General features: G+C 54.4%; 1 protein-coding gene across 1 annotated transcript in view; it reads right to left on the bottom strand.

Moving 5' to 3' along the window:
* Positions 1-11,088, bottom strand: part of AGAP1 (ArfGAP with GTPase domain, ankyrin repeat and PH domain 1) — a 580,109-nt gene that overhangs the window by 2,134 nt on the left and 566,887 nt on the right. The window contains exons 16-19 of the mRNA XM_007463919.1: positions 7,235-7,331; positions 6,792-6,906; positions 6,249-6,317; positions 497-757 (exon numbers count right to left, since the gene is read on the bottom strand). Coding sequence (XP_007463981.1) covers positions 497-757; positions 6,249-6,317; positions 6,792-6,906; positions 7,235-7,331 — 542 coding nt within the window. The remainder of the gene's footprint in view (positions 1-496; positions 758-6,248; positions 6,318-6,791; positions 6,907-7,234; positions 7,332-11,088) is intronic.

The following is an 11,088-nucleotide window of genomic DNA, read 5'->3' as shown; positions in this document are numbered from 1 at the left end:
GGAAGAGTCCAGAAGAAGCCCTTTGACAAACTCCGACCACATCAAAGCTCAAAGTCTAGGGTCCAGCATTTTTGTGTTACGTGAACGAAAAATCCAAAGGTGTGGCAACGGGAAAACCGCATAAACCGTTCATTTTATACCCTCTCTCTCCACCCCCTCCCCACAAAACGATGATGGGAGTCTTTTGTAAAAGCAACAAGAGGAACATCACCAACTACGCTTGACCCAACGTGGGGCTCATCCCAAAGATGAACTCGGCAGAAACGCTAGCAAATGCTGTGCAAAGTGGACCACCGTGCCCGCGTAAGGAGACTTCATTCCTCCCTTTTAAACTGGTGCTGTGTGTGTGCCCTCACACAGGTGGGCTGAAAGGGAGCCCCCCACCCCAAATCCTAAATTCCCTATTACTAATGCTTCCCACTTCCAGGCGGGCAACGATAGCCTTCTCCCAGAACGATGCCCACGGAGCAGCGCCGAGGGCACGTGGGCGACCTACCCAGATGAGAAGCTGGGCCAGGACCACATTGCCCTTCCGGCAGGCCAGGTGCAGTGCCGTGCGGCCGTCCCCCTCCCCGCAGGTCTCGTTCACTTCGTCCCGGGAGCCGTGCGCCAGCAGCAAGATGACCATCCGTAGGTCCTCGTCGGCGGTGGCCCGCAGCAGGTGCTGGCCCGGGGACAGGTCCGTGCACGCCAGCGGGGCCAGGAAGAGCTTCTGCTCGTACTTGGCCCGGATCCACCTCTCCTTCTCTTCCCTGCAAGAGTCACCAGACAGGCGAGGTCATGATCGCGAGGCAGAACCGAGGCTGCACCCCTCTGCCCAGCCACCACCGTGTGCGTGGTGTGTGGTCCGGAGGCGTCCAGGGGGCAGTGACAAGTGTCTTCACCCGACACCAGGAAGCCCCGCTCGGGGGGGAAAGGCTTCCCTACAGTGCACAAAGTGGGTCCCCACCAGGAGCACCACCTGGGCACCTGTTAGAGATGCAGGTTCTCAGGCCCCGTCCCAGCCTCCAGAATCAGAAGCCCTGGGCTGTGTTTTAACCAGCCCTGCAGGGGATTCTGACGTCCTAAGGTGTGAGAACCAGGGATTGGCCTTGAGCTCTCATGTGATTTCTTTTTTTTTTGCGGTACGCAGGCCTCTCACTGTTGTGGCCTCTCCCGTTGCGGAGCACAGGCTCCAGATGCGCAGGCTCAGCGGCCACGGCTCACGGGCCCAGCCGCTCCGCGTCATGTGGGCTCTTCCCGGACCGGGGCACGAACCCGCGTCCCCTGCATCGGCAGGCGGACTCTCAACCACTGCGCCACCAGGGAAGCCCTCTCATGTGATTTCTTCTGCTTTTTGTGGCCCCAGAAGAATCACCCCGCTGCCCGGGGTCCCGCCCAACGCAGGATGGATGCCACAGGCTCGGAGGCCCGATCCACTTTAAGCAGCCACAGTCAGAGCCAGGATTACAGACCACTTGGCTGGAGTCCAGCGGGTAGGGTGGCCGGCGGGCTCTCCCACCTGGTGTGACCTCGAGGGCTTAGTTCTGAACCTCAGCGGCCGGGGAGGGGGTGTGTGTGAGCTCGGGGGTCTTATACACACTCCCATAGAAGAAAAGGCTGCTACAGACCACATATGAAAAGGCAGCGAACCCAATGGGGAAAAGAGATGCAAGTGAAGCTCGTGACCCTGCTCGGCTTTGTTAGCTCTCGGGATACGTGGGGGAGCCTCGGTGAGGGCGTCAACAACTCCTTCAAGACGAAGAGCAGCCGGGTGGGTTTTCCAGGGAAAGTGGGCTGAGGCCCAGCCTAGGAGGCCAGGCAGGTGGCCCCCTGAGGCCAGAGCTGAGTTAGGGTGCAGAGGGCAGGAGGACATGGGGAGGGAAGGTGTGAGGCACGATGCGCAGGGCAGCTGGTGGCCCTCCCCCAGGAGCATAACCCCAGGGGGGTGGGAGTGATAACAGGCCCACTCTCTGGGGCCCCAAGGGGACAGGATGTTGCCTGAGACATCCGGAAGGAGGGCTGGGGAAGGGAGGAGGGGGCAGGATGGGAAGAGAGGAGCTGAAGAGAGAGAGAGAAACCAACAGCAAGGTGTTTGCACTGACCGGAAGGAGGGGACCCCGGGCCGTCTACTTGTGCACTTGGGCCGCTAATGGTGGATTTGGGTGTCGCCTCTTCTAATAAAGGTGAAAACCACTGAAAACAACTCAGTAATCCTCAAGACTGCAGCACTGCTAGGGGAAAAAAAGTGGGGGGGCGGGAAATGCAGAAGACGGAAGTGAGATTTCACAAGTAGCTCTTGAAATGAGAGAGTCTGGGAACAGAATGGGGCCGGGGCTGGGAGACGGGGTAGGGGGAGCGGGGTGGGGGACCTTAGGCCGGACAGATGCTTTTTTTTTTTTTTTTTTTTGATGTGGACAATTTTTAAAAAGTCTTTATTGAATTTGTTACAATATTGCTTCTGTTTTATGGCCGCGAGGCATGTGGGATCCTAGCTCCGTGACCAGGGATTGAACCCGCACCCCCCTGCAGTGGAAGGCAAAGTCTTAACCACTGGACCGCCAGGGAAGTCCCCGGACGGATGCTCTTTGATGAGGCTGATGAAAGAAGAAACAGAAGCCCTAGAGATAAGAAGTGACTGTAATTACCCACAGAGACGTACATATACACTGATCCACAACTGCCCTCTCCTAAAACTCAGCATTTTCTCCGGGGGAGTCAGGAGGGTACATAGCTACAAACCACACAGAGGAATTACCTGGGGCCTCTGCTAGACTGGAGAAAGAAAACTCGTTACCCGTGACATTTTTCCTTTCCAAGTACAGAATAAAGGCCCTGTTTACACCTTTTACCCGTGTTTACATCGCTCCTAGGGATGCAGTGTCGGGTTAGCCCTAATCTGTTTCTAAATACTTAGGCAAACATTTTCTTCCAGGAGTAAATCTGGATTAGTTTTGCTTCACTTCCTGGTCCATACGAGGGACCCCCGAGCGACCCCCCGACCCTTTTCATTAGGCGATTTCCAGGACGAGCACGTGGCTGCAGCTGAGAACTCACACCAGCACCCGGAGGCCGGCTGCACACCATCCCTTACTTGGGCCAAAATACAAGCACAAAAGCGCCGGCAACACCTTGGAAATACCGGAAGAGGTGAAAGACGAAAAAACCCCAGGCCGGGACGTGCTTTTCGTGTTATTTAAAAACCTTATTTCAAATGTATTAAACATATGTTGATGCATTTCATAAATCGCCGAAGAGCAAAACGTGAATTAAATGAAAAGGGACAGTAGTGGGGGAGATACAGCCAGATTTTCAAGTTCCAATCTGCTAATTCTCATTTCTTGGTAGGCATTAAAATCAGACCTCTTTTACTCTGCTCCGGTTGATTTTAATACTCATTGCCAAGTCATTCAGGGGTAAACCAGAGGATGGAACATGGTAGCTATAGTCCTAACTGCAATTATTCCATTTTCTTTTTAATATTCGAAGACCCCAGCCAAAGAACGAGGTCAGACCCCCCAGCTTCCAGCTCCTCTGCCGTGGTCCGTGTGGTCTCTTGGGGAACGCCCCACCCCAAGCTCACCTGAATTCACTGACCTCGACACATGTCTGAATGATGAGCGTGTTTAAGCTGTTCCTTGCTTTTAAAAATCAGTGTCGTTCGCAATACGTAATAAAGGCAGGTCCAGGTTTCGTGGGGCTAAAAACACATACCATTTGGGGAGCCTTCTGTAAGAGGAACACTCTGAGATTACGTTTGTGAAATGAGGAACAGGGATGAGGGCCTGGGGCTTGGGCTTCCTTAGCTTGGAGCGGGGTGATGATTATTTGTAAGGGTTTCAGAACCTCCAACAATTCAAATACAGAAAACAGGCTTGATACTGGGAACCGTCCCCAAGCGATGCTGCGAGGAGACAAAAGCAGTGAAAGCCTCTAGGCAGCCTTCTCGCTGGGGTCCACCTTTCCCAGCCCCATGTCCACATGGCCCCTCACCTCCACCAAGGGCGCCCCCAGATCTGTTCAATGCATGGTTTTTATTATCTGACAGGACCACGGCTCTTCACCAACACTTCTTGGGTTATTTAAAAACAAGCATTCGACGCTGGCTTCTGGGTCCTGCAGGACGGTGATGGTTCAGTGTTTTTTTTTTTTTTTTTCCCGGACACCAGGAGGCCAGAGAGCAAAGGCAGGCAGACAACTGGGCCTTGAGTCTGTGTCAGGCAGGCTGCTTTCTCCACCACTGAAATCCGGCTGGAAGGAACAGGGGATTCAGGAACGTTTCCGTTTCGTGGGAGCTAATTCAGCAACCCCCACGCGTGCATCAGCACTTCCTGTTAGTTACAGCCTATGTCCTGTGGTCACTGTCCACGCTAACAAACTAGGAGGAAAGCTTAATTCTGCATGCTTCCTGCAGTGGCCAGAGGGAGGGAAAAGAGAATCCACACGGAGCTAAAAGGCTGCGGTTTTCGGCCTTGGAGAGGCTGGCGTTTATGTGCCTGCTTTGTTCTTCTTTGTGGTGCAGACTTTTGCAACTTCAGTCACTTCCTGGGCCCTCGTTTCTTCACCTGTAAAACGGGCACAGTGACGTCTACAGCAGGCAAGGCGGTTTTGGAATTTGAAGTCACGCGTTCGGATGATGTGCCGGCCGTACACAGTGGTCACCTGACAAATGGCAGCCGTGGCTGTCGTGATGCTTGAAGAGAATAACATCTCAAGATTCGCTCTGCTATCGTGCACATAAGCGCTCCCCATGGGGGTGTCGCGGGTGATGAGGTGGTGTTGGGGGCAGGGGGGTGCGGCCTGACACTCCCGCTGGGTGGGCGAGGGGACCCTGGCCAGAGGCCTTGACAAACCCATGGGTGTCCTGTGGGGCTCCCCCTCCAGGGTGCAGGAGGACCTGAGACACTGGGGTGAGGAGTGCTCAGCAAATTCAAATGACCCCATAGCTGTCAGGACCTCTGGGGCCAAGTCTGGTTGGCCTCTGCCTGTGGCCTTGAGGCATCTAAAGCCTTCCTGGATGTTATGGACTGAACTGTGTCCCCGCCCCCCCCCCACCACCCCCTGACTGTATTTGAAAACAGAGCATTTAGGAAGTAATCGAGGTGGACTGAGGTCACTGTCCTGGTCCGTATAAGAAGGGGAAGAGACAGCTGGGGGTCTTTCTCCCCGTGCACAGAGGAGAGGACACAGCCGGTAGGCGGGTCTGCAGGTCAGGAAGAGGCCTCAACAGAAACCAACCCTGCCGACACCCTGACCTTGGATTTTCAGCCTCCGGAGCTGTGAGAAAATAAACTTCTATTATTTAACCCTTCCTCCTCCTCTACCCACGTCTACGGTATTTTGCTATGGCAGCTGGTCTGACTAATACACTGGACAGCCACATGGTCCATTGTTTCCACTTGGCTTCTGTGCCAACAGTTACCATGGGAAAGATGGATACTCTGACAATGTTTCCTTTTCTGCGAGAATATTCTGTCTAAAACCATTTGCCCCAAGAAACCATGATGCCAAAGCACAGATACCCTAATGGTGACTCTGACGTCCCAACCTTGCTTCTGGGATTCCCGGCTTGTCTCGGCCCAGCCTTTCTTTTTCCCCAAGGAAGGCCAGTTCAAGAGCAGTGTAGCTGGCAGTAGATCACCTCACCTCATTCCAGTCCCCTGGAGGCCCACTGCTCACAGCCTCCGTTAGCTAATGAGCTAAAAAATGAATTATTGGCACGGCTGGCCATCAGCAGAAAGGAGGAGGCCCCGCTCCTCATTTGAACCCTGCGGTGACGCACCTTTAAATAAATCAGCTGCACGGGACCAGGGAAAATGAGAGAACGGGCCACTCATCAGAAGACACCAACCCAATCCCCCCAAAGACAAAGACAAGATACAACTGAAAGCACAACAGTAAATATTTTCTCTCCTTCTTGCCTAAGATGAAACCCTTTCTAGGCAGCCTTCCATGCCCTCTGGGCCCAGGAAACTGCCTCACATGTGAGCCTGGGGCCCAGGTCTTGGAAGCCGTTGACTCCAGGGTCCTGTGGGGTCTGCCGGGCTCAGCTGGTATGCTAGGCCTGCAGCCTGACAGATGAGGCTTTGCCACACTTGACCTTGAGGGGTGTTGACTCGGCCAAGGCTCCACCAAAGGTGATCCCTGGGGCACACCTCACCTGCAACCCGCAGATTTAGTGCCTGCCAAGTGGAATCAACTGCCAGCACCAGTAAATACTGTGAGGCCCCACTGAGGAGGTGCTGTCTCCAAGCTACAGGAGCGCTTACCATGATGGTGCTGCTGGTGACGGTGACGATGGTGACAACAGTGACCGGCTTTGTTGACGATTCCTGACCCTGGAACACCCGCCGTGTTTTTACGAGTGACCTACATGTTGAATGCTGAACACCATGCATGTGTGACAGCAGAACTGTGGCCATATTTTGGGAAATCATGACATAAAGGAAAGGCTTCAGGAAAAGGGATGGGTCATTTTGGTGGCAAGCTTCAGAAGATGGGGAAAAGGGTGGAGTCTGGAATTGACGGACGCGGCTTTTCCTTTTTTTTTTTTTTTTTTTTTTTGCGGTACGCGGGCCTCTCACTGCTGTGGCCTCTCCCGTTGCGGAGCACGGGCTCTGGACGCGCAGGCTCAGCGGCCACGGCTCACGGGCCCAGCCGCTCCGCGGCATGTGGGATCCTCCCGGACCGGGGCACGAACCCGTGTCCCCTGCATCGGCAGGCGGCCTCTCAACCACTGCGTCACGAGGGAAGCCCCGGCTTTTCCTTTTTTGAATTAGAACAGCCGGATGCCAAGACCTGAGGAATCCCACACCATCCAGGCTGACAGGGCTGTGGACGGATGCAGCCCCACCTGGGGACTTGGAATCAGGCTCCCAGACGGCGATGGGCTTCAAGACCGGCGTGTGCACCGGCCACAGCTCCCCTCTGGAGAAGAATGGATGCTGAGCCCCAGCCCGCGGGGACCGGATGCAGAGGGCAGGAGGCTTTCCAGTCCACGCGTGCCTTAATGTGAGTGAGGCTGACTCTGGTCCCCTCCAGTCCACCGTGGTGCCAGCAACTCCCGGGGCCTATAAATATAAACCAGGTGACGCTCACACGTCAAGGACGGCTAACTCAGACCATGGCAGAATCAATGTTAGTGTCGAGAAGAGAAGGGGTCAGAAATGAGCATTTACGTTTGCAGAAGAAAACGTGGGAGTTCAGCGTTGTGGGGAAGCAGAGCTTTATTCCAATCTCTGTGGCCACGACCCACATGTGGGCTGGACTGGGTTCCATCAGGAGTCCCGGGGGCCAGTCCTGGGGCGAGGGCCGCTGTGCCAGGCGCTGGAACACCACTGTGGTGCTCAGCTCTGGGGAAACACGTGGGTCAATGGCGAGCCAGGTGAGGTCTGCAGGCATCCAGGAGCCAAGGATGCCACTGGGGCGAGACCAGCCACGTGACACAGGCATCCAGGAGCCAAGGATGCCACTGGGGTGAGACCAGCCACGTGACAGCGTTGCACCTGATTACAGTGGGGACAAAGACAGCAACCCATCGTGAGGGCTTATCTGCCCTCAAGTCACTGAAGGGTGTCACGGGAAGGGGTGGGTGTCCCTAGCGCTTCAGCCTCTGCCTGATACGGGGACCAGTGCCTCCTTAGCCCGGTGAGCAGAAAAGCCGCAGCGGGATGCCTTGGCCGTGTGAACTGACTAGGATGTTGTCCTCAACAATGTCTGCTGTTTCTTTGGGGGGGTGTTTTTAGGTATTTTTCTTTTCTTAAAAAAATTTTTATTGGAGTATAGTTGATTTACAATGTTGTGTTAGTTTCAGGTATACAGCACAGTGAATCCATTATGCATATACCCACATCCACTCTTTTTTCGATTCCTATCCCACAGAGGTCATTACAGAGTACTGAGTAGAGTTCCCTGTGCTATGTAGTAGTAGGTCCTTATTAGTTATCTGTGTTTTTTTTTTTTTTTTTTTTTTTTTGCGGTACGTGGGCCTCTCACTGCTGTGGCCTCTCCCGTTGCGGAGCACGGGCTCCGGACGCGCAGGCCCAGCAGCCATGGCGCATGGGCACAGCCGCTCCGCGGCACGTGGGATCCTCCCGGACCGGGGCACAAACCCGCGTCCCCTGCATCGGCAGGTGGACTCCCAACCACTGCGCCACCAGGGAAGCCCAAGTTATCTGTTTTATATATAGTACTGTGTATATGTTAATCTTTGTTTGCAGTTTTATAGTAAATTTTAAGCCTTTCTCATCCTTCCTTGACCTTTATTTACCATTCGGCACGAGCCAAGCAATGGGCATGCAGTGATCAACCATGGACAGGTCACTGTTAAAATAGCTGGACTCTGTTACACACACTAGGAAAATCCCCAAGAGCATCAGAGCTAATGTTTATTAAGTACTTCTGATGTGTTAGCCGCTGGGCTGAGTAATTATCTGGTTTCATTCTGACAACACGTGGTGGGGTAGGTCCTGCCATCATTCCCCCACATTTTAGAAGGTGAAGACGGTCTTGCTGGGTCCCCGACCTGTGATGGCCAAGCGGCTGTCCCCGGTGGTCACTGCCTGAGCTCTTCCTCCGGGCTCTGCCACCTCCCAGATAAGGAAACTTGATCCCATTTGGAAGGCCATCGCCTGGGTTGTGGGATTCCAGCTGAGTCCCCAGCACTCCGCCCGCCCGTTCTCTTCAATCACCTCACCACGTGGTGATGGGTCAAGTGTGAGTCGCTTTGGAGAATCTAGAGCTGTACCACCCCAGGGGCAGCATGAGCCACGCACAGGTGTTTAAATTAATCCAGATAAAACAACAAGTCCCGCTCCTCTAGATGCGTCACACGGGTAAAGTACTCAGTGGCGCCAGGGCTGGCGGCTGCTGTCTTGGGCAGTGCAGATGATCTAGAGCGTCTGTATGACTGGATCTAGAGCTTCTCCATCCTGGCAGAGGATCGTGCTCATCTAGACAACCTGTCTAGATCAGCCCTAGGGAAGGTTTTTCTCTCCTATTGTTTTTCTTACCAAAATTATTTGGGAATAACCATAAATGCAGAATGAAGAGAAAGGAAATCACCGATGTGTGTGTGGGAGACGGAGTGGAACGGAAGCCAATGCAGATGCCAGCACTCAGGACAGCAGCCTCTCTAGGCAGCCGGGTCCCGGGGGGCACCGGTCACCGCTGGTGGCCATGATGTCACTGGAGCACCGCAAATGCGTGCTGTCAGTGAGGAGCTAAGGGCAGGGCGGGTCTCAAAGACCCTTAGGGAAAGCTGAGGCTGAGTTAGAGCCGCACGAGACCCGGGCCACCCCCCTTAGAGAAACGCCGTCTTGATGTGGTCGGTGTCCCCTCCTCTGTCCACCGGAGGGCTACAAGGATGCAGCCACACTCAGCTGCCACCAGCTGTGTTTGGGGGTCTGGCAGGGAGGGCCCAGGGTAACAAGGTTAATGCGCTGGATTCCCAGCAAAGACCATTTTAGCAAATAACCACAAAGCTTCTGATTGGCTTCCAGCACCGTTTTGTGGTCCCCAGGAGCAGACACGGGAGCCGTGGCCAGACGTTCCCTGGGTCCTCAAGGGGCCCATCGTGGAGGCAGGATGGACGATGTTTTGGGGTGACGTGCGGAGTGGTCAGCCTTCCCATCGCCACAAACGAGGCTTTCTCTGGCTCAGACCCTGGGCAGGCATGGCCTTTCCCAGAAGCCCCCTCAGTGTCAAGCCGAATGTGTTCATTTTGATGCGAGACCCTCCTCCCAAATGTTAGAAGGCCAAGAACTTTTTGGGTGCTTATCAAACTCCTCCTTCCAGAAGCATCTTTCTTCTTTCCCCCTCACGGGGTGGGAAAGGATTTTTCAATAGTGACTTTATTTATTTATTTGGCCGCCCCGCGTGGCATGTGGGATCTTACTTCCCTGACCAGGGATCGAACCCGCGCCCCCTGCACTGGAAGCGTGGAGCCTTAAGCCCTGGACCTCTAGGGAAGTCTCTCATCAGTGATTTTAAAGGAGATTTTGTAGCAAAGTGTACCGGAGTGGAGGAATGTCCTTTGGGGTGAGGTGGAGAAACTGGAGGAGGCCGGCACGGCTTTAAATGGTGACCCAAGAGGCCAGGAAGAGGAAAGAAAGCGCTAGCTAGCAGCAAGGAATTTCCCAAGTGTCTTTCGGCCTCAAGCAAAACAGGAACTGGAAGGGGAGGCATGGTAGAGGGGGCTGGAACAATGTTAGGAAAACAGAGGGGCTTCCTCTCTCTGCAGGGGAAGACCCCGGCCCACTGCGAGCCCCGGCACGCATGCTTTCTCCCCCGGCTGCGTTGCCAAGGGGGCCGGCCTCGGGATGGGGGAGGGCAGCCAACAAAGACTGATGGCTATTTATTCCTTAATTACCAAAAGCTTTTAAGAAACTGGCCACTGTAAATCCCACATGCAGAGAGCAGAAGGCAATGGACAAGGATTTATGCTCACGGGGCAAAGACAAAATAAATATCTTGCCTGACTTCGGATCAGTATTATGAGTGTTTTTGCCAACCTGCAGGGTGCTTTATGAGCTCGGAGGAACAGAACAGGATCATTATTAATTAAATAAAGTCAACTGCATTAGGCTTATTACTTCGGCGAGTCACAGTTAAGTGTGCCAGGCAGCAGGGGTTGGGGGCGGGTGGGCAGATTGCGGCCCCGGCAGCCCAGGAGTGAGAGTCTGTGCTCAGGTGCAGTACCTGCGCGAGAGGCTCAGCCCTGCGCCCTCCCAGAAGGTGCGGGTAAGGGCACTAGTCTCCCCCAACACCTTAGTCCGAGGTCCAGGTGGAGGCCTGGGGCCCTTGTGGCTTTGTTGTCATGAGCACCGGGCACCTCCCAGCACCTGCCTGTTTGGAACCTGACCGGGCTGAGTGGGAATATATCCCAGGATACAAGCAGTGATGCAAATGCAACATCATCCCTCTAAAGATTTGAGGCAACCTAGGAGGATTTTGCTTCGGAACCTCAAAGCAGGAATAAAGGAGATGTTAGGCTGGGTCACCGGCTCGCGCTGGCCTGGAAGTGAGGAGGCATTAGATGAATTAATGCACAAAACCCGGCTCAAGTTCCACAACCTGTTAGGTGTCTGCGATGTGCTGGTGCTTGCAGGG

The sequence above is a fragment of the Lipotes vexillifer genome, unplaced genomic scaffold (assembly GCF_000442215.2).
Source record: "Lipotes vexillifer unplaced genomic scaffold, Lipotes_vexillifer_v1.1 scaffold1215, whole genome shotgun sequence".
NCBI classification, from domain to species: Eukaryota; Metazoa; Chordata; class Mammalia; order Artiodactyla; family Lipotidae; genus Lipotes; species Lipotes vexillifer.
The sequence above is the reverse complement of the archived record's forward strand: the minus strand, read 5'-3'. Positions and strand labels throughout refer to the sequence as shown.